This window comes from Oxyura jamaicensis (genome assembly GCF_011077185.1).
Source record: "Oxyura jamaicensis isolate SHBP4307 breed ruddy duck chromosome 9 unlocalized genomic scaffold, BPBGC_Ojam_1.0 oxy9_random_OJ106484, whole genome shotgun sequence".
In the NCBI taxonomy this organism is placed as follows: domain Eukaryota; kingdom Metazoa; phylum Chordata; class Aves; order Anseriformes; family Anatidae; genus Oxyura; species Oxyura jamaicensis.
This window is the reverse complement of record NW_023304185.1, coordinates 40,877-66,117: the sequence shown is the minus strand read 5'-3', so window position 1 is coordinate 66,117 and position 25,241 is coordinate 40,877. Positions and strand designations below refer to the sequence as shown.

General features: G+C 65.4%; 4 protein-coding genes across 6 annotated transcripts; 2 read left to right on the top strand and 2 right to left on the bottom strand.

Annotated features, from left to right (window-relative positions):
• Window positions 1-358: 358 nt before the first annotated feature.
• Window positions 359-3,410, top strand: LOC118157686 (mucin-19-like). Its single transcript, XM_035312114.1, has 3 exons — window positions 359-501; window positions 1,929-3,121; window positions 3,258-3,410. The coding sequence occupies exons 1-3, from the start codon at window positions 441-443 to the stop codon at window positions 3,408-3,410; spliced, it is 1,407 nt and encodes a 468-aa protein (XP_035168005.1). The 5' UTR covers window positions 359-440.
• A 2,924-nt stretch (window positions 3,411-6,334) lies between these two features.
• LOC118157690 (mucin-4-like) lies at window positions 6,335-10,479 on the top strand. Its single transcript, XM_035312129.1, has 11 exons — window positions 6,335-6,722; window positions 6,926-7,065; window positions 7,250-7,414; window positions 7,722-7,877; window positions 8,129-8,259; window positions 8,366-8,454; window positions 8,792-8,971; window positions 9,113-9,265; window positions 9,456-9,575; window positions 9,847-9,885; window positions 10,036-10,479. Exons 1-11 carry the CDS (start codon window positions 6,662-6,664, stop codon window positions 10,050-10,052), a joined length of 1,251 nt encoding a protein of 416 aa, XP_035168020.1. The 5' UTR covers window positions 6,335-6,661; the 3' UTR covers window positions 10,053-10,479.
• Window positions 10,480-10,525: 46 nt separating this feature from the next.
• On the bottom strand, window positions 10,526-20,061 carry LOC118157689 (mucin-4-like). Of its 3 annotated transcripts, none has more exons than XM_035312127.1 (25): window positions 19,879-20,061; window positions 19,512-19,676; window positions 19,270-19,425; window positions 18,930-19,060; window positions 18,520-18,608; window positions 18,028-18,402; window positions 17,812-17,931; window positions 17,409-17,611; window positions 16,646-16,724; window positions 16,303-16,473; window positions 16,003-16,104; window positions 15,562-15,798; window positions 15,123-15,257; window positions 14,818-14,996; window positions 14,565-14,748; window positions 14,399-14,488; window positions 13,591-13,773; window positions 13,436-13,509; window positions 13,111-13,175; window positions 12,681-12,877; window positions 12,305-12,473; window positions 12,049-12,219; window positions 11,420-11,457; window positions 11,189-11,280; window positions 10,526-11,007 (listed from the first exon to the last, which is right to left on the bottom strand). In XM_035312127.1, exons 2-25 carry the CDS (start codon window positions 19,572-19,574, stop codon window positions 10,951-10,953), a joined length of 3,360 nt encoding a protein of 1,119 aa, XP_035168018.1. In that variant the 5' UTR covers window positions 19,575-19,676; window positions 19,879-20,061; the 3' UTR covers window positions 10,526-10,950. The 3 variants fall into 3 exon arrangements, with proteins under 3 accessions (XP_035168018.1, XP_035168017.1, XP_035168019.1); XM_035312126.1 differs by having other exon boundaries at window positions 10,527-11,007; window positions 14,390-14,488; XM_035312128.1 differs by having other exon boundaries at window positions 10,528-11,007; window positions 14,390-14,488; window positions 14,565-14,724; window positions 19,879-20,059.
• LOC118157691 (nascent polypeptide-associated complex subunit alpha, muscle-specific form-like) lies at window positions 19,846-23,637 on the bottom strand (the record flags this gene model as incomplete). The annotated part of the gene is made up of 2 exons (XM_035312130.1): window positions 19,846-20,018; window positions 20,673-23,637. Coding segments are annotated over 2 exons (3,138 nt in total), but the record flags the coding sequence as incomplete, so codon positions are not given.
• Between the last annotated feature and the right edge of the window lie 1,604 nt (window positions 23,638-25,241).

Here is a 25,241-nt window from a genome sequence, read left to right as displayed (position 1 = left end):
ATGTGTGTCCCCCGGCTTTTGGATGGAAACCCTGAGCCAAGGGGGTGCTTTGCATCCCAACCCCCCCAGGCAGAGGCACACCTCCACAGCTCACTTTGGTGCTGCAAAGCTGCTCCAGGCTGTGCCCTGCCTGGATCGGGTCCCTGAGGGGTGGCCTTTGGGTGGCCCCCAGCCCACACCCAGCTGTAAGGGGCTGGTGGGGGCCCCCAGAGCCTCCCGGGGAGGTGGAGGGGAGGGCGGGGAGGGAAGGGGCTGGGGACAGGGACGTGGAGGGAGAGCACCGGGGGCGGGAGGGGACCTGCCTCCTTTGCCATCCCTATAAATAGGAGGGACCAGGAGCGGGATTGCACCTGTGGGACTCCAGCTCCAGCGGGAGAGCAGGGCCGGGGCTGCACCTCGCTGCTCTCGCCTCCCTTCCAGCTTCCCGGTGCTCCTCCAGCATGGGGACCAGGGGATGGACGCTTCCAGCCTTCGTGGGATGCTGCCTATGGGTTCTGCATGGTATGTCCCATATCCTCCTGCTACCCCAGTCCTTGCAAATCCCCGGCTCAGTCTGCCCCAGGGAGGATGGCTGAGATGTTTTTTTCCTCCTGGCTTCATTAGAAATTCTTCATGGACAACCCTTGCAGTCCTTTGCAACCCAAAAGCTGGGAAAGTGTTTTAGGGGGCAGGCGTGGCCCCACAAGGCTGGTTGCAGCCAGGTCCCCCTGCAGCAAGGACACCAAAGGCAGGCACAGGGGTGCACCAGGGCTGCTCCACCTCGCCCACAGCCCGGCTCCATGCTAAGGCTCCTCTTGCACGAGCATCCCCGCTCGGCCGCTGCAGGGTGCATGGCATTTCCTGCTCTCCGTGCAAGAATTAAGATAAAACGTGGATTTGTTAGGGTGCAGAGTGCCAAAATAACCTGACTCGGGGACTCGGGTGACTCACTGTTTTCCCCGAGCTGAGAAGGGAAGCGGCTCATCTCCTCCGGCCCATAGGGAAGGGGGGGGGGTTGCTGCAAACCCCTGAATTCATCAGGCAAAGACAGGAGCGGGGCAGGAAGGGGAAGGGGAGGAAGCAGCCCGGAGGAAGGAGAGGCGGGGGGGACCCCAGGACTGCGGCAGGAGGCAGCGGTCATTGCTGTGGCACGCAGCTCTCGGCACGCCACCGAGCCTGGGAGGCACCTCTGCTGTTGGGGGGCTGGCGGCCTCGCGGGGGGAACCTGCCGAACAGGAGCACCAGGGCCGGCAGCGGGCTGAACGCCCAGTCTCACCCGCAGGGTGCTGATTAGATGTCCCCTAATTGCAGCCGCTCAGAGCCAAGTGTCAGCAGATCCTCCAGGCTCCTCCTGCAGCCCCATCCCTCCAGCGGTTGCACCCCTGTCCTAAAAATAGGGCTGGGTGGGACCTCACGGGGCTGGCGTCTGCCCCGATGGGCGGCTGCTCGGCCCCTCCGGCAGCTTTGGGGCTGGGGAGAGGCTCCTGGGGTTGGGGGGTCTCCATCCACCCCCTGCAGATAAGGGCCTGGGAGCGGGGCAGGGTTTTGGCAGTGGAAAGGGGGCTGCGGTGGGCCAGGAGCCGTCTGCAGCCAGCAGACGTTTCACCAAACCGTGGATGCCCTTTCTGCCAAAGAGCTTTGGGTGAAACGTATTTAAATGTCTCTCAGACACCCCAAAAGATTAAAAAACCCAAAGCTGCGCCCAGGGGTGTCTGTGCAGCGAGGCAGAGAGCACCAAGGGCTGCCCTAAGACTGCAGAGCTCGGTCCCTCGTCACGAAGGAGCAAAACAAAGGAGGAAAAATCCCCTTTGTGCAGGAACAGGGACGCCTGCAGCCCCTGCCTGCTTTGTGTCACCCCTACCCTGTGGTCCCACCGTCCCCTGTGCTCCCACCCCAGGAGCAGGGGGCTGCTGGCCCCATCCCCCCCATTAATACCCTGCTCCCTGCAGGGCTCGGGGCCGCCGTCGCCGTCCCTGTGACCACGGAGGGGCCGTTTGGTGCCGACACGATTTCTCCCATCACGGCGCAGAGCGAGGCACGGGGCGCCCTGCCGCTGGGCACGAGCACCGCCGTGGCTGATACTGAGACAACCGAGAGCATCCTCGTGGGACGCCCGGCCAGCCCGTCCTTCCCCTCCGGGGCTGAGGCAGATTTGGTGGCCACGACCAGCGCTCCTCCGACCAGCTCTCCGGCTGCGGGGAGCGATGCTGAGGCTGGGCTGAGCCCCAGCGCAGCAACACAGGCTGCCAGCGGAGAGCCCCAGGCGGTGACGGACTTGGCCACGTCCCTTAATGCGTCCCAAGGAAACCAGACGGTTTCGGGTGCCGCCTTGGTTTTCACCCCCCAGCCTGCTTTCACCCCCAGCGCGGAGCTTGATGTAACGGGGGCCGCTCCTGCTGCACCCCCCGGGGGCACCCCTCTGTTTGCAGACATGAGCAAGGACATCCTGCCGTCGGTGACAAGGGAAGGAGCAGACTTGGAGCCCACGGCTGATGCCACATCCCTCCCCGCCACCCTGCCACCAGCAGCTGCGGGGGCACAGCCAACAACTGGCAGCCCCCTGGGTCCCCATGTCACCGCACTGCTGAGCCAAGGGCTGGCCACGGACACGGGAGCTGCGGAGGAAGGTGTCACCCTGCCTGGGGACAGCCAAGGTGAAGGCAGAGCCCCCTCCTCGATCCCCAGCCCTGGGGCCGGGGGGCTGCTCACAACACAGTGGGACAAGGTGCTGAGTGGGACCATGGGTGTCACCCTTGGGCCGTCAGCTCTGGGGTCTGGCAATGCAGCAGATGCAGGAAATGCTGCTGTTGGCACAACTGATTCATCCCATCTGGCTCCAGAGAACGCGACAGTGTTGGGCGCAGCAGAAAACCCAGGGCAGAGCTCTCTCCTCGCGGGACAGGCAGGGCTGAGCCCAGCCACCTCACCAGGACCAGCCGGTGGTGGGGATGGAGATGTGCAGGGAGCCCCAGCGGTGTCACCGGCCAGCCCCGGCTCAGCCCCAGCTCCTGCAGCCCCCGAGGCACCTGGGGAGCGAGGGGACACGGCCACCTCGCTGCTGGCCTCCAGGGCCCCCACGGATGCGCAGAGCGACACGGATGCCCCAGCCCCATCCATCGCCCTGCCCCTGCCCACAGGGGCTGTGGGTCCGGCCGAGCCTTCCCTGCAGCCTGCCCCATGGCAGAGCCCCACCGGAGAACAAAAACCACTGCTTGGTGCCGCTCTGCCGTCCCCCACGGACACCCCCAGTGCTCCTGGGGCTGCTTTCCCACCCCCAGGGGCTGCAGCTGGTGATGGGGCAGAGACAACAGCAAACCCTGACCTCGGCGCTGCCCCAGAAGCGCCGGCCTCGCCGTCCCCTGGGGGGTCACAGCCATGGGGGATGGCAGCCGGTGCTCCCGAGGGAGCTGATGGACCTGGCACTGGCCTGAATTCAGCTCTGGATGCTGCAAGCCCGGCTTCTTCTGGACCCAATGGCCTGGCAGGGCCCGCTCAGGAGGACACAGCAGACGCGGCATGGGCAGGGGACGCAAGTCCTTACGCAGACACCCAGGGTGACACCAGCTTTTCATCCAGCAGCACTCAGCAGGGCCCCGCTGACATCGCAGAGCTGCCGGCAGCCCCAGCAGGAGCCGTGCCCAGCACCGAGCTGTCCCCTGCTGCAGCTCCTGGGGACGAAGCAGGAGCAGCCCCGGCACCAGAAGTGTCCCCACCTGGTCCCGTGGCTCCTGGCTATGGGGGGCTGGAGCCCAGCTTCTTGGGGGCTGAAGGACCAGGACCCCTGCCCAGTCAAGCCCCCGGTGCTCCCAGTGCTGCTTTCCCACCTCCGGCTGCTGCATCTGGAGCTGTGTTTGGGACCAGCGATGGGGCAGAGACGGCAGCAAACCCCGACCTTGGTGCTGCCCAGGGAGCCCCCGTGTCCCCATTCCTTGTGGGGTCGCAGCCGTGGGGGATGGCAGCTGGAGCTCCCACGGGAGCAGCTCTCCCTGGGGCCGAAGGACCAGGCACTGGCTTCAGTTCGACACTGGATGCTCCCGGCTCAGCATCACATGGACCCGTGGGACCCCCATCACCCACCCTTGGGGTCCAGCCTGGTGCAGACCTGGGGGTGCCAGGAGCAGAGGGGCAGGCGCTGGGAGGGACCGGGTTGGAGCCATCCCTGAGCTCCTCTCCTGGTGCTGGCATGGAGGCTGGGACAGATCTGCTGCCTGGTGCTGTGTCCCTGCCCGGTCCTGCCTCTCCCGGTGACACACCTCCAGTATCTTCCACTTTGGAGAACGGTGGAGCAGCAGCCCCCATGCCAGCAGCAGCCCCTGGCCCTGACTACTCTCAGGGCTCTCTGTACAGCGAAACTGGCCCAGAGCTCACCGCAGCACAGGGGACCGAGAGCGCAGGGTATACGGCAGAGGCAGCAAACCCCGAGAGCAGAAATCCCTCCACGGACACCAGCTCTTCATCCAGCAGCACTCAGCAGGGCCCCGCTGACATTGCAGAGCTGCCGGCAGCCCCAGCAGGAGCCGTGCCCAGCACCAAGCTGTCCCCTGCTGCAGCTCCTGGGGACAGAGCAGGAGCAGCCCCGGCACCAGAAGTGTCCCCGCCTGGTCCCGTGGCTCCTGGCTATGGGGGGCTGGAGCCCAGCTTCTTGGGGGCTGAAGGACCAGGACCCCTGCCCAGTCAAGCCCCCGGTGCTCCCAGTGCTGCTTTCCCACCTCCAGCTGCTGCATCTGGAGCTGTGTTTGGGACCAGCGATGGGGCAGAGACGGCAGCAAACCCCGACCTTGGTGCTGCCCAGGGAGCCCCCGTGTCCCCATTCCTTGTGGGGTCGCAGCCGTGGGGGATGGCAGCTGGAGCTCCCACGGGAGCAGCTCTCCCTGGGGCCGAAGGACCAGGCACTGGCTTCAGTTCGACACTGGATGCTCCCGGCTCAGCATCACATGGACCCGTGGGACCCCCATCACCCACCCTTGGGGTCCAGCCTGGTGTAGACCTGGGGGTGCCAGGAGCAGAGGGGCAGGCGCTGGGAGGGACCGGTTTGGAGCCATCCCTGAGCTCCTCTCCTGGTGCTGGGATGGAGGCTGGGACAGATCTGCTGCCTGGTGCCGTGTCCCTGCCCGGTCCTGCCTCTCTCGGTGACATGCTCACAGCACACTCTGTTTCGGATACATCCAGCCCAGGTGCCCTGGGAGGAGCAGGCGCTGCCCCCGGTGCTGTGCAGCCTGCCCTGGGTGCTGGCCCTGGCACCCATCCTGCTGCAGGAGGAGGTGGGGGCGAAGGGGCTGGGGCTGGCCCTGGCGATGGGGAGTCCCTGGGGGTGTCCCAGGACCCGGCTGGAGCAGCTGGAGCCTCTGGTGGAGGAACGGGAGCCGTGCTGCACTCTGCATCTCCCTCCACATCTCCCAAGGGATCTTCAGCTGGGTTGAGTGGTGGAGCTGCCGAGGGAGCAGGAGGTCCTGGAGCTGGTGGAGCTGGTGGAGGACTGAGCCCAGGCCCGGAGGCTGCTGCCCCCCAAGGCAATGAGGAGACCCCCGTGCCTGCCCCCGGCATCCAGAGCGGTGCCGACCTCGGGCTCTCGGATGCAAACCTGAGCCAAACCAACGTGGTGGAGCTGGCTGGAGGAGAAACGGGAGCCTTGGCCCCTGGGGCACCTTCCCCCGGTGCCGGTGGGGCAGACGGGGCAGGAGCCATCATCCAGATCACATCAGGGGTGCTGGCCCCCTCCGTCCTGTCCTCTCCCCAGGAAGTGCAGCCCCTGGTCCCGGTGGCCCCGGATGCCTCCAGCCTTTTGCCAGCTGCCTCTGCTGGGGGCTTGGGGGGGAGCTCAGCACCAGCACCCAACGGGCCCCCCCCCTCTGCCTCCAGCACCCCAAGTGGGAGCAGCCCCTTGGCACCGGGCCCCCCACTGCCCGTGGTGGTGTCAGGTGCTGGGAGCGCTCTGCTGGGGTCCCCTGAAGATGAGGTGGCCTCAGGGATGCCGGCACCTTTGGGAGAAGAGTCCCCACGTGTCCCCACGCCCCCCAATGCTGCCCCTGCTCTGCCTCCAGCCTCAGACAGAGAGGATGCAGCAGCGGGGGCGGCCGCTCGCCCCCCACCAGTTTCCTCTGCAGTTTCTGGAAGTGAGTGGGGCGCGGGGACACAGGGAGAGCTGGGGGCTGCTGCTGGGGGGGCTGCCCCCTTCCTGCCTCCTCTCCAGCCTGGGGCCCCCGGGGTCCTCCCCAGACCCGTGGTGGCTGAAGGCAGAGGGGACAGTGATGGCCCTGTGCTGGGGGAACCACATCCTGGAGAGGCTGTGGGACCAGGGTCTGGGACAGCTGTGGAGACCCCCACAAAGCCCCTGGTGGGGAGCAGCCCAGGGTCTCTCTCTGTCCATCCTCCCGCTGGTCCCGCTGCTGGCAGCCCCCTGCCCAACATTCCGGGGCCGGGACCTGCCGGGGGTTCATCGCCCCCAGCCCTGCGCCCCTCCTTGGGCAGCGCCACCCCTGCAAATGGGGTCCCTGCTGCCAGTGGGGCGAGTGCCCCCGCACCCATCCCAGGCCAGGGGGGAGCCCAGAGGGGGTCTCCCCCCACCACCCTGCATCCAGCCGTGTCCTGCAGCCCAACCCCACCAGCTCCCAGCCCTGGGGGCAAGAAGGGGCGGCCGGGGACAAACGCTCCAGCCTCTCTCGCCGCCCGTGCATCATCCTCCATGCTTCCAGCTCCACCACGACCAGCAGCGGCTGCCCCGGTCCCTCCGCCCGGCCCCACAGGTAGGTGACGCACCGGGTAGGGCAGGGAGAGGGGTGGGAGAGGGACCCTGCGAGGGAAGGTGGCAGGCAGGGTGTCCCGGTGTCCCCCCTCCTCCTGCTGCCCAGCTTGTGTCTCTGAAGGTAAAATTCTTTCAGCCATTTGTGTTGGCACAGACCCAAGGCTTTGCTATAACCAAGTTTTTTATATTTTTTGTTTGTTTTAGTCGCAGCCACGTCCCTCTATGGGTACGGACCAAAGGAAAACGACCGCGAGTACGTGGAAAGGAGAGTGGACTTCAACTCTCCGCTTTTCAAGCCTGAGACTGGGTTCCCATTCGGCAAAACCCTCCGTGACTCTCTCTACGTGAGTCTGCACTGCCCCCACTTGCTGTGGGGTGGGTGGCCGCCCCCCAAAAACCTGGGGCAGGCACCAGGAGCTGGGGCCCGGCTTGGGATTCACGCAGGCACGGGTTGGTTGGGGTGCTTGCAGGGTCCGTTTGCGGCAGGAGGTGACTTCGTGGCCACTTCACCTCCTCCCCTGTGCTCAGTTTACAGACAACGGCCAGATCATCTTCCCAGCCTCCGACAGCAGCATCCCCACACACCCCAACCCGCCTCCCGGGGGGTTCAACGGCCACGAGGAGGTGCCCATGATCGCCGTGTTTTGGGACAACGCCGACTTCTCCAGGGGCACCGGCACCACCTTTTATCAGGTGGGTGAAGCCGTCCTCGTGCGTGACCGCGTTAAGCACCGCGAGATGATCCGTGTTCGAGGATGCCCCTTGGGATGTGCGATCGGTGGGGTTGGCGGGTGGTGTTTCAGTTTTCTGGGCCAGATCTAAGAGGTTTTAGTCCTGTGTGAGTCTATCACCTGCAGAGAGGGCGAGCAAAAAGCCTCTGCCAGCCATATCCGAGTCTCAGTGCAGAGCATCACGAACAGATCTCCCTTTGAGACCCAAATTCAGCGCTGTCTGCACTTTGCTGGGAGACAAAGCATGTGTGGGCACCCCAAACCCGCAGGAGTTCCTCACCCTGAATTCGGAGAAGCCGCCCTTCATCCGCGACGTGGAGGCGAAGGTCCGGCGGTACCTGAGGTCCTCCTACTCCGCAGCCTGGACCCTGAGGATCACCTGGGACAAGGCACCCGCCTACGGAGCACGGAGAGACAGCCGGAGGGTAAGGGGCTGCCGGGGCTCGGAGGTGGCCGGGTGCCAAAAGGCGAGAGCCGCACCCGTGGGTGCCTGGACAGAGGGAGCTGGTTCTGCCAAAAACATCAGTCCTGAGGCCACCCAGCCTCCGTTTGGCATGTCAGGAAGCCAGCCCCTCTCTCTGCCACCACCTGCAGCAACCCACGCCCCATTTTAAATTTAATTTAAAACCCAGCAGCTTTGCTCGGTTCCTTACCCGCCTGCCGTGCTTCTCCCCAGACGAACACGTTCCAGGCGGTCCTCACCACCGACGGCTTCAGGTCCTACGTGCTGCTCCTGTACCAGGACGGGGGCATGCGGTGGGATTACAGCCAGCTGCCGGCCGCGAACGTGCTCATCGGCTACACCAGGTGCTGCGTGCGGTGTTACGGCACAGGGCTGCACCAGGGCGCGAGGGGATGGGGTGATCCCAGCCGGGAAGGGCGATGCCTGACTCTCCCCCTTCCCTCTGCGCAGCGGGGATGGCTCCTACCACAACGATGACCTGACTCAAGGACCCCCGGCTGCCAAATATCGCCCTGACCAGTTCAGGGGATACAACACAGGTTAGGGGCACGGCCCGGGGAAGCTCTGCGCGGGGATGGGGACATCCCCAGGGAGGGGGTGGAATCCAGATGGTGCAGCAAGGCTCTCAGAGAGGTCATTGTCAGTGGGATTTCACCCCGAGCACACAAAATGCCACCCCTGGGCACCAGCTGTGCCCTGAGGCTGAGCCTGAAACACCCTTGGCGCATCAATTTTTGGTGCCATGGCTGTGGCCTGGGGATTTCTTCTTTGGCAAGTGTTGCTCCCCCCATTTCCCTGGCATTGGGGGACTGTTGTGCACGGGGTCCCAGGACTGGGGGCATCCCGGTCACATCTCGTGCCTCCCCTCCCGCACAGACCTCCGTGGGCTGTGGCTGTACAAGCTGGAGAGCCACGTGGGCATCAACTACCGCCTGAAGTGCCTGGCGTGGACGGGGCGGCAGCAGGAGCCGCGGATGTGGAGCCAGGACCTGCCCGCCTGCCCCTGCTCCCTGCAGCAAGGGCAGCAGGACCCGCGCTTCAAGAGCAGCCGGGGAGGCAAGTGGCACCGCCATGCCCAGCGTGTCCCCCGTGGGGTGGCTGGGTGTCCCCTCCTGGGTGTCCCCTCCTGGGGGGGGACCCTGCCATCCCCTTTCAGACCCCTGCAGTGCCCAAAAGCTGACGGCAGCCCTGTTTCAGGCTGGTGGTCTGCCCGCGTGTCCATGCTGCACTCCGCCTCTCCCAACCGGCACGGCGCCGGCGTGCGCTGCCTGTACGACAGCCGGGGGCAGCTCGTCGAGGGGCGGCAGGAGAGGTACTGGAGGTCCTCCAGACAGGTGTCCCCATACCGTGGTAAGCACAGCCAGCCTCGGGCATCCCCGAGCTGCCATCCAAGGCATGGGTGGGCTGGAAACATCCCCATGCCAAGCTGCATGGCACCAGCTGGAGCCTGTAAATCGCTTTAATCCCCGTGCCAGGCTGTCTTGGGCATTTTGGGGATCCACGGGGCTGTGTGTCTGATTTCTTTAATCCTTGCCCCCAGACCAGGAGCTGAAGCTGTACGACTGGTGCTGCAACCAGGCGGCAAGCGCCCGCCTCTGCGCCCGCTACAGCGAGAAGAGGCCGAGGATCGGCTGTGACGGATACCAGGCACTTGGCACGGGTGGGTTCCCAGCCCCTGTGTGCTGGGCCGATGCCACCTCTGGGCCAAAGGGGGGGGACATCCCTGCCACCCCAAGTTAATGCAACAAGAGCCCTGGGCAGGTCAGATGGGGAGGGTCAGCAGGTTGGGTCCTGCTGCTCTGTGCGGCACCCAGCGGCTCCGTGCAGCACCCACCCAGTCCCTCTCCTGGGCACGCACCTGGGGGTGGCAGCCCCACAGTGACAGCGGCTGTGGGTGCGAGCTGACCCGTGGTCTTTCTTGCAACCCTCAGCAGATTCCTCGGAAGACAGCGACTCAGAGGAGCAGAGAGGTGAGCGGGCTCAGGGGGCTCCTCTCCACCAGCCTCCACTCCTCAGTCCTGCTGCCCCCTCCCCAGGAAGCAGAAATCCCCCTGGGGGGGTTGCTGCTCACCCCAGACCCTCAGGGAGGAGATGGCCGAGCTCTCACCACTTCTTTGCAGATGAGGAGGACGAGTAATGGGGGATGCACATCCACAGCACGGTCTGGACCACGGCTGATCCTCCGAGTCCTTCCCTCCTGATCACACCCAGCCAACCTGCGTGTCCCCCTGCGTGTCCCCGCTCCCCCCAGTGATGGTCACCCCGTGCCGGTGGTTCCCTTCACCGTAGCAGTTCTCGTTTCCCCCCAGGCTGCCACCTCCTCGCTGGTGGCAGGGGGACAGGCAGTGCCACCGTGTCCCTTGTCCCTGCTCCCCTGCCTGGGGCTGGCAGGGCGAGGGCTGCTGGTGGCGGGGTTTGGGTCGCCTTGCATGGGGACCACCCCCACGGTCGGAAATGTTGGGAGAAAAATAATGTTTTGTGAGTGTGAGAGAGCATCTGCACTTCTGAAACCACAAGTAGTCCTCGTCAAATCTAGTCTCTTAATAAAGCGTTGGAGGGTCTCAGCATCACTGTGGTGTCTGCCGGGGGGTCTGGAGGAGGATGGGGGCAGGCTTGGAGCAGGGACCAGGGCCTGACCGGTGCCATCTGAGCTCTGAGAGGTGATCTGGGGGGAGCTGTGAGGTGGGCTGCACACACTACGCAGCAGCGTGCTGACATTTCACATTTATTCTGTTCATAGTGGGTCATGATCCCTGGGTCCAGCCGCGCTGTGCAGGGTCACACCAGACAGACTCACCCATGGATGACCCCAGTCGCTTCTGCAGGTCCTCAGCAGAAGGCGAGGCCCTTGTTTCACTGACCTGAGCATCCCCCCCATAGCACAGGCAGCTCCCACAGCCCCCAAATGTGATGCTCCATGCCCAGCAGGAACGTGCCCGGAGCCCCCATCCGGTGCTGACCCTGCCCCGGGTGGGCACGGATGCCGGGACCCCCAGGAGCGGCCACGTCTCGCTGCTGGGGAGGCTGCGGGGAGGCTACGGCTGCAGGGCAGGCTGGCTTGGAGCCCTGACCTGGGGTCTCTTGATCCTTATCTGCAAAGAAGGGCCGGGACAGGCGGGGCTGGCTTTGCTACGAGCCCCAGCAGCAGCCCCCGACGTCCCCGATGCCCCAGGAGCGGGCACCGCAGGGCAGCTCCGATGGACTTTGAGCCCCAGGACAAGGACATCGGTGCCCGGCGCCACCCCACGCAGGGGACAATAACCCCAGGCAGACCTGGACGGATGGGTCGATGGCCTGGAGCCGCGGCTCCCAGTGCCTTCCCGAGCCGTGGGTGTTCACTGCTCTCTCTGCTGCCTTCATCAGGGCTGGGGTGGGGAAGAGGAGCAGAGCTGGGGGACACCGGGGGGCACAGAGCCACCCCAGTGACCCAGCATGTGCCCGAGCTGGGGCACGGCTGCCTCACAAAGCAGAGGCAGGCTGGGTTGGGCTGCAGGGTGTGCTCACAGGAGAACTGCCGAGGCCTCCAGAAGGTGTCCTTGGTCCTAGGAGAGGGGACAGAATGGGGACAACGGGTCAGGGGAGCTGGGAGAGCCCCTGCCTTGTCCCAGGCCCCGGCGTGGGGAGCAGTGACTGAGTGGGGTAGACAGGGCCACGGGACAGGGATTTAAGGGAAAAAAGTCCCGCTATTAGACACATCATTCCTCGCCCTGCCCCAGGTATAGGTGACAGCCAACACTTCCCTGCCCAGCTCTTTCCAGGGGAGCGTGAGTTTCAGCAGAGAACATTTGGATGGCATTCAAATTCGAGTCAAATGGAAAGCCCTTCTGTAACCAAGCACTGGGTGGGATGAGGAAGGAATGCAAATAATTTCTGACATGGAGGGGGGAAAAGGAAGCTGAAGTCACCCCACTGACGTTATTGCACCAGGTACCTGCAGCAGGGGCTGGGCCTGGCTCAGCCCCTTCCCCAGGGCAGCAGCACCCTTTGCCCCTTCCCTGGGATGGCTTTTCCACCACGTTTTCTTCCTGGCAAACCTCTTCAAGAGGCCCAGCCTCGGTTCCCTGCTGCTCTCACACCCCACAGCACCCATCCCGTGTGGGACCAGCCCCCGCTGTCCCAAGCCCCTCACTCACCCCCAGGGGTCCCGGTGCCGGCGGCAGAGGCGCAAGGCGAGGCAGGCGGCGGCGAGCAGGAGGCAGAGCAGAGCCAGGGCCCCCAGCAGGATGCCGAGGAAGGCGGCGAGGCTGACGGCGAGCTGCTCGCACCGGGCACCGGCCGGGGAGAAGATGGAGAAGGGGGTGCAGCTGCGGAGGGGACGGAGCCGAGGTTTGGCTGCGGGGCGAGGTGGCTGCGTGGGGTGGCCTCCACCATGGTGTCACTGCTACCTACCTGCACGTGGGGCCCTCGGGCAGGTGCTGGCACCGGCCGCCGTGCTGGCAGTAGCCCTTCTTGCAAGGGGAGATGCAGAGGAAGCCGGTGGTCCCCAGGTAGTCCAGCTGGTAGCCTTCGTAGCCGTACAGAGTGCAGGAGAAGTAGTGCCTCAGCTCCGCCACCGACACTGGTGAGATGGCAGAGGATTAGCAGTGTAGCCCATGATTTGGGGTGTCCCTGGGTTTTGGGGCAGCATCCCCAGATGCTCCAGAGCCAGATCTGCACCTTGGATGGGAATCCCCACCGAGCCCCCTCCTCCTCCCCCCAAGGCCCCAGGGCACACCGGGTGGCAGGGAATGGACCGTGGGGACACCACGGTGCCGGGGGCACTCACGCTTCACCAGGTCGGTGATGTTGTCCAGGTGCAGGTGCTCGAAGAGGAGGTGTGTGCCCGCGTCCCGCCATCCCCGCCGCTCGTTGAAGGCTCTGGTGATGGCCCCCACCAGCTCCTCGTTCAGGAAGCGGATCACGGAGCCGCTGCTGCCGTAGGCGAACTCGGCCACCACGGCGAAGGCGAAGCCAGCAGCGGCCCTGCGGAGAGACGAGCTGGCTGCTGGCATCCCCACCAGCACAGAGCAGGGCAGCTGAGCCGCACCGTGCCTCAGTTTCCCCACGTGTTGGCAAGGAAGGGAGGGAGGGGGCTCATTACTGTCAGGTATTTCCAAGGGTTTAGCAGGTTTGGGGCTGGAAAAATGGAATCCTGGGTGGCCCAGGGGGAAATGCCCTTTGTACTGCAACCCCGGCCTCGTCTGCTCGACACTCACATGCGGGAGATGTTGGTGTTACTCTGGAAAGCCTTCACCTCCAGGGAGCCCAGGATGGCTGAGACCTGTGCCGGGGGTGTGGGGGGATTAGTGGAGAGCTGCAGGCACCGTGCCCCAGCCCCAAGGGCTGCTCGGGCCTCGTTCCTGCCTTGGGGACCAGCATGTGGCAGTGGGGAGCACACAGGAAGGTGGCAGCTGTGGCCCAGGAGCTGCTGGGATGCCACGGGAGGGGATGCACAGGGTGCAGGAGGCACGGGCACCCCATGCTGCAGCATCCCCTCATCCCTGAGCCACAGTGACACCCCGTCCCCTGCCAGCTACGTACGGTGGCGTTGACTTCCCCGGCTGTGGCATTTTGCAGCGCCCTGACCCGCAGCCGCACGCTCCTCCGGGGCAGATCTGCTGGGCAAAACCACAGCCGTGCCTTTTGTGCCCCGGGTCTGGCCGAGCCGGGACAGGGCACGGGGCACAGGCACCCACCTGGGCTGGCCGGGGGCCGAAAGTCCCCCCCTGCCACCAGGCAGCGCTGGTCGGTGAAGGCCGGGGGACACACGCAGGCGGGCGCACAGGAGGAGGGGTGCAGGTGGCAGCGCCCCCCGTTGCTGCAGAAGCCCTCGGGGCAGGACTGGGACCCGCAGGCTGTGCCACAGCCAGGCCCCTCGCCTGCGGGACAGAGCAGGGTGACACGGGGACACCAGTCTGCGCCCACACGGCTTGGGGGCAGGCACTGGTCAAAGTGCACTGCTCCATCCTCGCCGCTCCCACGCTGCAATGATTTTCTTCCCCTCTTATTACTATTATTATTATTTTTTTTTCCTTAAGTCTTCTATATAAATTCAGACCCTTGAGGAAAAGCCCCGCACCCTCCCAGAGACTTTTGCCCTTGTGAAATCCCAGCCTGACACATTGTACCCGGAATAAACACCTCCAAACCACCACCACCTGGAAACAGGACATGATTATCACCCCACAAACCTTACATGTGCCTGCAAGCTTTGATGGGATGAGTTTTCTCAAAGAAAAAAATTGCACTGAAAAAAATATTTCCCTAGCATATTAATGATACTTCAGGACCCCGGGCTGAAGCATCCAAATCCCTCCCGACACTAAGGAGAGCAGGGTGGCAGGGGCTGGGTTCTCAGACCAGGGAGGGGACAGGGATGAGGACCACGTCTCTGCTCAGCTAAGCCTCAACACCAGGCACCCTGGGCTGCTCCCCTTACCCTGGCAGATCTGGGGGCCGCGATCCCAAAGCACACCCCAGGTTGCCATCACTCACCCTCCACACCAGCTGGGCAGGAGCAGGTGTAGCTGCCCACGGTGTTGGTGCAGGTGCCGTTCCCCGGACACGCCGTCCCCTGTGCGCACTCATCGATATCTGCGGGGACAATGCAGCGTGGCACCGGGCGAAGCCCCTCGGCCCCCCGCTCCTCCCCACAGCCAGCCCTCCTCACCCGAGCAGTGCCTCCCGTCCCCCGTCAGGCCACGTGGGCAGGGGTCGCAGCCGGCGAGCGGGTCGCAGCCCACCCCGGGGAAGCACCCCTGGGCGCAGGGGTCCGGCGGGTGCTGGCAGAAGGGACCCGAGTAGCCGTCATCACACCTGCAGGCTGCCAGCTGCCAAGGGGACGGGGACACCGGCTTAGGGGACACGAGGACGGATGGGCAGAGAGGACGGTCGTGGCACACGGCGCTGCCCCGAGGTGTTACCTGCAGGGAGGAGCCGCTGACGGTGGCCGTGTTGTTGTAGTCACACTCGTGGCTCGTGCGGCAGCTGCAGAGGGTGAAGCTGAGCTGGAGCAGGGCGGCGAGGTGCTGGGGGCCCACGGCCTGCAGGGTGACGCTGAGCGGGGCCGTCCCGCGGGGCTCCCACGTCAGGGTGCCGTTCTCTGCGGGAGACGGAGGGGGACACGCGGTGGGGGTCACGTCCCTGTCCTCCCAGAGGGGTTCCCCCCAGAGCTCGGTGTCTGTGCCGTGCCCGTCCTGCCCTGGCTGCCCGCTGCCCCCGTTCCTACCCGAAATGTTGAGCTCCGGGGAGATGTGGGGGACAAAGAGCGCACCCGGCCCCTCGGCTCGGTACTGCCTCGTCACCCGCTGCGTCCTGAAGGCTGTGAGCGACAGGTCCCCAACGATGACAGGAGGGAAGGTGTCTGAGGAAACAGCAGCCCAGTGTGCTTGCCGTGTGGCCTTGGCATCCTTTGGCTCTGCGTCCCTCCTGGCCAGGAGGGGACAGACCCCAGGCAGGTGTAGATGTGACCGCCCACCAAAAATCCCCCCAAGATGGCATCTCCCAGGCATGGAGAGCTGCCAGCCTGGCAAAGCAACTCAAGGCCTTGGTGGCACCTGTCCTGCTGGTGGCATCTCCCAGGCATGGAGAAAAATCCAAGACCTTGGACCCCAGGAGCCGTTATCCAAGCCTGAGCCCTCGTGGAGCTGAGGACCCTCTCCACTTACTGAGCGCCGTCTTCTTCTCCTGGAAGTCCTCCACGAGGCTCTGGGTGGCCAGGCCCAGGGTCATGTCCCCCGTGCTCAGCATGTCGTAGACGCACTCCTTGCTGCCGCGGCACTGCGAGGCTGCCCGCTGGTACTGGCTTTCATTCTCCTGCCGCAGCCGAGACAAGAAGGTGGGGGTGAAGTTCTTCTCCGGTGCGGCCAGGGGCTGGGCGAACAGGCTGTGCTCTCCAACAGCCCCTGCAAGGGAGCACAGCTGGGTAGGGCCTTCGGTTTTTAAGCTTTGTTCTCTTCAGGGATGGTTTACATGGAGCAATCAAGAGACCAAAGGGTTCCCTGGCACCAGCTGTGCCCAGAAAAGTGTCCAAATCCCCTTAGCAAAAGCGTGGCCAGAAGGTGCTGGAGCACAGGGATGGCCAGGGTGGATCCCAAGCCTGGCCTTACAGGTCATCCCGTAGCTGAAGATCTCCTCCTCGCTGCTGTTCACAGGGATGCTGCTCCCGTTTGGCATCTGGAAGTCATCTGCAGGGTTGTCGTCCCACACACCTGTGGGAACATCACCGCAGGATTGGGGTCCCCATGCCAGGGCCGTCCCCTCTCCGGTGCCACCCGGGGACACCCAGAACCACGCTCCCACAGCCTCTTCCACCCGCTTTGGGGCGGGAAGGGGACCTTGCACCCTGGCCCTGCGGCTGTGCCGGAGGAGAAATGAGGCTGCTGTGGCCTGGGAGGCAGTGCCCTCACCCAGGAGGCCCTTGGTGCCGTTGCGGTACCGATCCGGCAGGCTGCACACCACGCTGAGGAGCCCGGCGCTGGCTGAGGTGGAGATGGAGACGGTGCCGTCAAAGGTGGCCGTGACGGAGGAGGCGTTGACCAGCAGCACCCCAGGGCTGTAGTGCACCTCGGCACCCATGTCTGTGAGGGGAGACAAACACAAGGGGAGAGCCCACGTGAGTCTGGGTCTGACATGGTGCCTCTGAATTCGGGGAGGAGCTGTCCCCATCCCCCCTGGCCAGGTACCCGTGGGATGGGGACACCCCTCAACCCCCGCAGACACACTGAACATTTAACACCGCATCCTGCTCACCTTGGGAGTAGGAAAACTGGATGGTTTGGTAGTTCAGGAGGACTTGGATGTCACCCTGGCTTCCCAAAGTCCACTCAACCTGCAAATGGCAATGGATGTCCCCGTCAGCCCCTCCGATCGTCCCTCCCCACCTCCTGCTGGGGACGTGACGTTACACCCTGTCCTTCTCCAGCCCCAGCAGAGATGTTCAACCCAGGGCCGTGCTGGCACGCTCGTCACCCCAAGCAAATGCAATATTCTGCAGCTTGGGTGGTTGTGTGGGTGAAGACGGAGAGCTGCCCCCGCTGCCACCAGCCCGGGGCACATCCAGGCTGCCACCACGGCTTGGCTGACCCTTGCAACATGGAGAGCTGCGGTGGTGGGCTCCGGGCTCTCTCCTGCTGCTCGGGTGCTCCTTCTGGTGACACTGGGAGATGTTGCTTACTGAAACGGGTGCGGGAGCAATTCTGCAAAGCAAGGAAGAGCACGCACAGGCACCACCACATCCAAAGGAGAGCGGTGGTTGTGGTGCAGCAAGAGGGCTGGAGCAGCCCGTGTCCCTGCAGGGCTCCAGGCCCACGCTGGACAGCTTGCAGGAGGTGTCAGAGCCTCGTTATTCTTAGCCCAACCCACTGCCCTTAGCAGCTTGCTGGGCCGACGGGAGGTGGCAGGATGCTCCTCTGGTCCCGAGCACTCGTAGGTACGTGCAGATGCAAAACCCAAACCGCCCGAGGGACCTGTCCCATCAGACGCTCACACCAAGTCCTGGGTCGCTCCTACTCACTGTGGTGGTGGTGTTGGAGACGTACTGGGCAGCGAAGGCCACGAAGTTGGTGGCCTGGGCTGTGCCGGTCCGGGCCGTGCGCCCTTGCAGCACGAAGCTGCTGTGGGCATCGCCGGCCAGCAGCAGGACAAAGTCCCCAAGGCCATTGAATGTGTAGGTGAGGCCATCCAGGGTGGTGATGTGGGGGTCCCCGAAGGCACTGGCTGGGGTCCAAAGGGGATGGAGATGTTTTGGGGGAGAGGAAGGAAAGCGAATGGTGGTGTCATTGCATGGAGGACAAATCACAGTGCTCAGCAGTCTCCATCAGGATGCTGCGAAGCATTGGCAGCCCTGCCTGGCACGAGGACCACGTATGGCCATGCCACCTGCCCCGGCACAGAGGGGAGGGACCCCGGGGACTCACCAGGGGTGGGTGGCAGGTATCCCTTGCAGCCGGTCCTCGGTCTCTTCTCGGCAAACCTGGTGCAGAACCGGGGCTTCTCCACGCGCCAGCAGCACCACTCAAACGCCTCCAGCTCCTCGTCTGCGGGAGGATGGAGGACAGGTGCTGGGGGCACAGGGACCCCCCTGTGCACAGGGGGACCCTGCAGGTGCTGTAGGGAGCACTGTGCCCACTTACCGGCCGTGGTGCGGATGGGTGGGCTCCAGGCCCTCTCCTGCCAGCCCTCCAGCAAGCTTGTGCCTCGGTACACACACCGCACCCCAGCTCCTGCCCGGCTGGGGGACGCGGTGCGCAGCACCCTCACGGGGTCTGAGCCATCCCGGAGGGTGGCAGCCACCCCGGCTGCGGGAGGGGGCTCAGCCCCACGCTCAGCACCTCTGCTGCGGCGGTAGCGGGGGTCCAGCTCTGCCTGGGGCCGCGAGCAGGGGCAGGGTGGCAGCTCCGTGCTCCAGGTGGTTGGGGCAGGCTGTGCCTCCAGCCACGCCAGGCAGCGCAGGCGGTAGTTCACCCGGCCGCGGCTGTCCAGCCGGTACAGCCACAGCCCCCGCACATCTGGGGGGGCGACAGGAGAAAACAAACACATCGGAGCTGCAGCGAGCACCAAAACCCCACAGGGGGGTCCTGATGCCATCCGTCCCCCCCACCAGCCCCGGACCAAAGGTGCCGTACCGGTGCCAGAGCTGCGGTGCTGGTTGGGTCGGTATTTAACAGCCGGTGGCTGCTGAGTCAGCTCGTTGTTTTGGGCATACCCATCGCCGCTGCGTAAAGAGAGCGGGTCTGGGGTTAGGGTAGGGCTGGGGTCTCCCTCCCACGTCCCCCATCACCACTGCCTGCCAAGCAGGAAGGGAAAGGGCTGTGGCGGGGCGATGGCGTGGCACGGAGCGCCCGGCGGGGTTCCAGGCTGGGGCTTTGGGGGCTCCGTGGGTTTTCCTGCCAGTTTGCAGAGAGAGGGTTGAAATGGGATGGGGTTAGGTGAGGTGGGAGCTGGGCTGTCCTGGGGAGGAGGTGCCTTGACGGCCCCAGCACGGTGCAGGAACAGGGGGTGTCCCAAAAGGCAGGCAGACGCGGACGCACGGCACCTGGAGAAGCCGATGAGCACGTTCCCGGCTGCCAGCCCGGCGTAGTCCCACCGCATGCCGCCGTCCTGGTACAGCAGCAGGGCGAAGGACTGGTTCCCGTCGGTGGAGAGCACGGCCTGGTACGTGCTGGTCTGCGGGAACCGCAGCGCGCCGTTAGCACCCCAGAGCCTCCCCCCCCCCCCTCCCCAAAGCGCAGACCGAGGGTGCAGCAGGATTGAAATGTAAAAATACATCGTGGCCTGGTGTGGGGCTGGGCAAAACCAAGGCGAGACCCCAGATACCCCATCCAGCTGGGCTCTGCCATGCCCCACCCGTCGCTGGTGGCTGTCCCCTCTGTCACCTGAGCATCGTCCTGCTGGGACGGGTACGCCGGGGCCTTCTCCCACGTCACCTTCAGGGTCCATCTCGCCGTGTAGGGGGTTTTCAGGTATTTCTCAACCTTCTCTTCCACGTCACGGACGAGGGGGTCTCGGGTAGAGCCGAGGGTGAGGTACTCCTGATTTTTACAAGGGGGGGGGGCGGTGGGTGAGGGCTGGCGGGGGGCACTGGGATGTCCGGGTACGGGTCCCTGGTGGCCCTGACCTGGTACCAGGTGGTGCCGACGCCGCGCGAGAAGTCGGCGTCCTCCCAAAACACGGCCACCATCGGCAGCGCCTCGCGGCCGCTGAAGCCCCGGGCAGGCGGGTTGGGGTTGGAGGGGACGGCGTTGTCCGTGGGAGGGAAAATGATTTGCCCGTTGTCTGTAAACTGACCAAAATCACCCATTGGTGGGCAGTTCCCCTTGGTCTGGGGGGATTTAATCCCTGCTCTGCACGTGTGCAAGCAGAAAATGTCTATTTTAAGTTGGGAAAAAATAACATTCAGATTAAATTAGGTCTCTGTTCCACTTGTGTGTGTGCGTGTGTGTTTTATTTTCCTATGGAGCTGTACATCCCTCGCAGACACTCACGTAGAGGGAGTCACGCAGCGCCTTCCCGAAGGGGAACCCGATCTCCGGCTTGAACAAGGGGGAATTAAAATCCACCGTCCTCCGGACCCACTCCCTGTCACCTCCCTCTGCGCCGAACGGGTACAGGGACACCGCGGGGCCTGGGACGGGCAGGAGATGGATGGAGAAGGTTAGAAACGATTAACTTCTGCCCCTGCTTCCTCGCAGCCAAGACAAGCGTGCCCTCGTGCCGTGGGATGCAATTTTAGGAATGGCGAGCCCCTCCAGAGAGCCGTCCCCCGGGGTGCCCCCGCCCGCCCCGATGCTGTCACGGTTTTTTAACCCAATTTGGTCTTGGGTGACTCAAGCAGGGCTCGCATCTGGAGGAAATGAGCCACTGCGGTGACTCCTCCAATTTTGGGCTGGAATGCCGTGAATAAGGAACCCGACGCGGTGCCCGGCACGTCCTAAGGCAGCGGGGGGGGGGGGGGGGGGGGGGCTCTGTGCCTGCGGATGCTTAACCCTACAAACCCCGCTGCCTCCCGGGTGGGGCTGGGGCAAAACGTGAGCAGGTACTTTGGTGACTTTGCTCACTTCAGCTGTAAAAGTTAAGGCAAAAAAACATGAAAAGGAGAGCTGGGATGGGGGAGGGGTGCAGGGTTTGGCCCCTGCAGTGCTGAGCGGGGAGCTCGGGCTGCACAGACGGGGCTGAGCCCCCCCGGGGCTTTGGGGCTCTTCCTACTGTGCCCATGGTGCTGCGCCAGCCCCCAGCCCCCTCCTCTTCATTGCCTTGAGGAGGAAGAAAATCGACTTACCGAGCCCGTGGCTGGGCTGGGGCTCTGTCACGGGGTGTCTGTGGCTGGAAGTGGTGTGAGCAGGCGTCCTCGCTGCGGTGGCCGGTCCCCTCTGTGTCCCCAAAGCAGGAGCTGTCCCGGCGGGGCTGGTGGCTGCTGGCGGGGTCCCCGCGGCCAGGCTGGGCACGGCAGCAAACGCAGGGCTGGCATCGTGGCTCGTCACCCTGCCCGGGGTGACGGGGACATCGTGGGTGACCGAGGGGGACCGGGTGCTGCTGGTGGCCTTTGCCATGGCAGATGTGGTGTGCTCGGTCACCACAGGGGTGTCTCTGCTGGGGGAGCCAGCTGGCATTTCGGTGTCGCTGGAGGGGATGGGGACTGTCCGGGACGTGGCTGTGGCTTCCCACGTGCGTGTGCTGGCAGCGCTCAGCGAGGGCACCCCAACAGAGGGCTTGTCCTCAGCAGCTGGCCTGTGGGTGCTGCTGGTGGCCCCGGTGGGTGGCCCAGGGGTGACACGGGGGCCGTTCAGGGCAGAGGTGCTGCTGGAGGCACTGAAGGAAGGTGCTGTGACCATGCTGGGATTGGCATCGCTTGTTCCTGCTGCCGGACCGGTGGCACTGGTGCTGGGTGTCACAGAGGATGCCACCACCGCCAGACTGGTGTCCCCAAGCACAGGAGGGGACATACTCACGTCTGGCTCCGCTGTGCTGTGACCGAGGGCAGGGGACGGTGCTGTGACCAGCTCTGGAGCTGCGGGTGACACCGTGCCTGTCCCTGCCACAGGGTTTTGGCTGCCCGGTGCATAAGGTGACACCGGGGTGTTCCTGACGGTGCCTGGCTCAGCACCCCCAGCCACAGGGGTGGGCAGAGTGGGAGGCAGCCCCACGTCCCCCGAGGTGCCCAGGGATGTGTCCGTGCCCGTACCCCTGCCCACTGCCGGCTGAGCAGTGCTGTAGCTGTGCTCCTGCGTGGCCGTGCCGGGCTGAGCAGTGCTGCTGGCTCTGGAGGAGGGTGACACCGGTGGGGCTGTCCCCACGGAGGTGCTCCCGCTGCTGGGTGTAGCTGTCGGGGCATCCACAGCAGGGCTTTCATGCGGGGCCGAGCCTGGCGCTGCCTGCGTGGTGCTGCCGTCTCCTGCCGGCCGGGACCTGTCCCCGGCTCCCTCGGTGGCTGTGGTTTGGGCAGGCTGAGCGGTTACAGGCGGGGGATCCTGGCTGCCCGCGGTGGTGCCGAGGGGCACGGCTGTGTCCGGAGATGGGCTGGGGTCACCTGTGGCCGACAGGGCTGAGCGACTGCCCCAGGGGGCCAGGAGGGGAGAGCTCGTCGGTGGCTTGGTTTTGGGGACGTTGGTTCCCGGGGTGGATGGATCTGGTGATGGCCCGGTGGTGACGATGACATGGCTGGGAGCTGTCCCCGCTGGGTCGGTGCCCACACCCGGGGACGCTGTCCCCACTGCTCGCCTGGCGGTGCTACCATTGGGGCGGGCAGTAGGGACACCCAGTGCAGGCAGCAGGGTGGCTGGGGACAGCGGGGACGTGTCTGATGCCACCTCCGGGGGGCTGCTGGATGGGGACACCCCCTCTGCCATCCCTGCGGTGGCACTGCTGTCCCACGGGATGCCTGCCCACGGTACCCCAGGGGTGCTGAGTGTCCCGGGCACCGCCGAAGCACGTGGGGTGGCACTGGTGCTGCCCTCCCATGCCATTGTGGTAGGATCACTGCTGGCTGGCGGTGCTGTCCCCAGCTCTCCTTCATTAATTGGAGTTTTGCTAACGAGGGCAGCCGGCTGGGTCCCGGTGCCATACTCCTGGAGGGAAGACGTTGGCTTTTCTCCATCCACGAGGGACAGGGACGTGCCCACGCTGGGGCTGGCTGGAGGGGATCTGTCCCCGTCCGCCTGTGCCGTGGTGGCCCTGGGGCCTGCAGAGGAGGTCCCAGGGGAGAGGTCACCACCCGGCAGTGACACAGCAGGGGCCGTGCTGGGGACCTGCCCCGTGTCCAGCTGCATTGGGGTGGCCTCGGTGTGCAGGGCGGCAGTGCCCGGGGTGGCTCCAGCAGCAGTGGCCACCAGCTCGGCCTTTCCCAGGTCTGGAAACGGCACGGTGGGGATGTGTTCTGTGGTGGTGACATCCAGTGCCATGGCTGGTGGTCCCAGGGCTGGTGCGGTGGCACGGGGACGGGTGGCAGGGTTGGATCCGAGCAGCCCAGCTCCAGCAGTGCCGGGGGCTGGTGTCCCTGGATCCTCAGCCTCGCTGACAGCAGCAGTGGCAGGAGGAAAGGTGAGCGCTGCTGAGGGTGCTCCTGGGGGGGCTGCAGGCAGTGGGGTCCTGGATCCTTCTGTGGCTGCGTGAAGGGGAGTCCCGGTGGCTGCTGGCATGGTGGGATCTGTGACACGACCACCCAAGGCTGCTGGTGGCTCCACGGTGTGGCTCGTGTCCCCAGGGGAGGCCGGCGAGACGCTGGCTGCTGTGGCAGGAGGAGAGGTGGCCGTGCCCAGCTCTGGCGTGGCCTTTTGGGACGGGAGCGCAGTGGTTGCGTGCGGCTCAGTGGGGCTCTCGCTGATGCTGGGGGGTGATGTCCCCGCGCTGTGTTCAGCACCAGATGGCACGGTGCTCCTCGCTGTCCCCAGTGACCCCTCTGCAGTGACAGCGCTGTAGGGCTGCGCCAACTCACCGACATCGGTCACTTTGCTCGGGGCTGAGGAAGATGCTTTTGTCCCCAGCACCGGTTGAGCAGCAAGGACAAGTGGCACTGGTGGGGACAAACCTCCGCCTGGTGCTGGGACGTGACCTGTCAGCGTGCTGGCACCACCTCTAAGTGCTTTGGGCACGGTCCCTTGCTCTACAGGGACGGCTGTTCCTGGTATTGGCTCTCCAGCGATGTTCTCCAGGCCCCCGGACACCGCCAGAGCCTGCTCGGGAGCAGAGCTGCTGCCTGATGGCACTGCTTTGCCCGTCCCCTTCTCGGTGGGGACAGGCGGAGCTGGGGACAACGCGGCTGTGGCTGGCCCAGCACCGGTGAGAGCCACCGTGTGCCCTGCTGGCACTGGGGACAGAAGCTGAGGGGTGGCAGGACCTGGAGGAACACTGGGTGGATGGCCACCAGGGTTTGGGGAGGAAAACTCAGCCCCTGCCTGGGGAATATCCCGTGCTGACAACCCCCCAGGGAGAGCTGCTGTGCTGGGGGACTCCTCCTGCTCCTTGCTGGGGCTCGTGGGGACCCGTACTGCTGCCACCATGTCACCTGCGAGGAGGGACAAGGCGCTCCTACCTGCGCCCGGCGGTGTGCGCGTCGCGCTCGGCAGGGCCGGGACGAGCTCCCTGGCAGGCGGGGACCTGCTCCGAGTGGCGTTACCTGAACTGTCCCCGGGGACAGAGGGCTGCTCCGGAGGGCTGGCTGCGCTGCTGGGGGACACCTGGCACACGCCCAGCCTGGCCACGGTGGGTGACACGTCCGGAGGCAGCTCGGCGCTATCAGCCGCGTGGGAGGTGCTGCCCGGCTCTGCTCCTGCAGCCCCTGGCAGGGTTTGCAGGTGAGCGAGGGCAGCACGGGCAGGCCAGCCCTTTGCTGCACCGTGGTTGCCATCCCTCCTCCCCACCGTGCCCCACTGCTGCAAGAAGGTGTCCCTGTGCCACCAAGAGCAGCCCCGGCACCGCAGAAGGACTAAGACCAAGAGCGAGGCGGACACGCGGTGCTCGTGCCTTCCCCTTACACAAATCCCCCGTCTGATCCACGAGCTGATGGAGCGTGAGCACCAGCACTGCACACCGGGGAACCGGGGTCAGGTTTGGGACTGCTGGGTGCCACCGTCCATGGCTCCAGCGACCTGACCCCAGAGCCTGTCCCGCGCCCCCGTTGTGGACACACAGAGCGGCCGGCACGGTCACAGCCCGTCACCCCTAACCCAGATGGGATCGGCCACCCCGGCACTTACCCAGCAGGACCCAGAGCCCCCAGCTCCAGAGCGGCCACCAGCACCCCATGGTGTGGCAGTGGCAGGCTCCCGGCGTCGCTGGCACCTCCCGTGGCTCCCGGTGTCCGAGGGGAGTGATGCAGCGGGGCGGCCCCGCCGGCAAGCACTGCCCCGTGCCAGCCCTCCTCCTGCTGCCACTGAGCCACGTGCCCTGCCCCGGGGCACCGACAGCTCCCCACTCCTAGGGGGTGGCCGTGCCCCAGCCCTGGAGACGTGCTGGTGCTGGGGGACACCCCTGGTCCTTGCTTTAGCCATGGGGAGGCTTTGGGATCTTACCTAGGGCGTCCCCATGGTTGACACCCCAAGGTTGGGGGCATCTGTAGGGTCAGTGACCACTGGGGGCTACCCGCTGGGCTGTAAAAGGACACGGGATGATGAGAGGGGCTGGGGTCCCCAGCACTGCTGGGAGGGGGTGCTCCCCCCAGCCCGGCACCCACCCCTCCCCGTTTGCTGCCACGTCCTGGCCACGCTCGGCCGGGCAGCCGATAACCCCTGGCACCCGTGGGCTCGCAGCCAAGGAGGAACAAGGAAGGGAGCAGCTCCCACCGCCTCGGGGTCCGGCGCTGCTTAACCCTTCCCCACCCCGGGGGCACGGCATCGCCCCCCCAGGCCACGCA

Coding starts and splice junctions, on each gene's coding strand:
- LOC118157689 (XM_035312126.1), bottom strand. CDS start 19,574: ATGGTGGCCGTGTTTTGGGAGGACGCCGACTTCTCGCGCGGCGTCGGC. Junction 19,061..19,269: donor CCCAGCAGGACGATGCTCAG/GTGACAGAGGGG, acceptor CGGTTCCCGCAG/ACCAGCACGTACCAGGCCGT. Junction 11,008..11,188: donor CCATCGACCCATCCGTCCAG/GTCTGCCTGGGG, acceptor CCTTCTTTGCAG/ATAAGGATCAAGAGACCCCA.
- LOC118157690 (XM_035312129.1), top strand. CDS start 6,662: ATGCTTCCAGCTCCACCACGACCAGCAGCGGCTGCCCCGGTCCCTCCG. Junction 8,972..9,112: donor CTTCAAGAGCAGCCGGGGAG/GCAAGTGGCACC, acceptor GCCCTGTTTCAG/GCTGGTGGTCTGCCCGCGTG. Junction 9,576..9,846: donor ATACCAGGCACTTGGCACGG/GTGGGTTCCCAG, acceptor TGCAACCCTCAG/CAGATTCCTCGGAAGACAGC.
- LOC118157686 (XM_035312114.1), top strand. CDS start 441: ATGGGGACCAGGGGATGGACGCTTCCAGCCTTCGTGGGATGCTGCCTA. Junction 502..1,928: donor CTGCCTATGGGTTCTGCATG/GTATGTCCCATA, acceptor TGCTCCCTGCAG/GGCTCGGGGCCGCCGTCGCC. Junction 3,122..3,257: donor TGCCCCTGCCCACAGGGGCT/GTGGGTCCGGCC, acceptor TCCCACCCCCAG/GGGCTGCAGCTGGTGATGGG.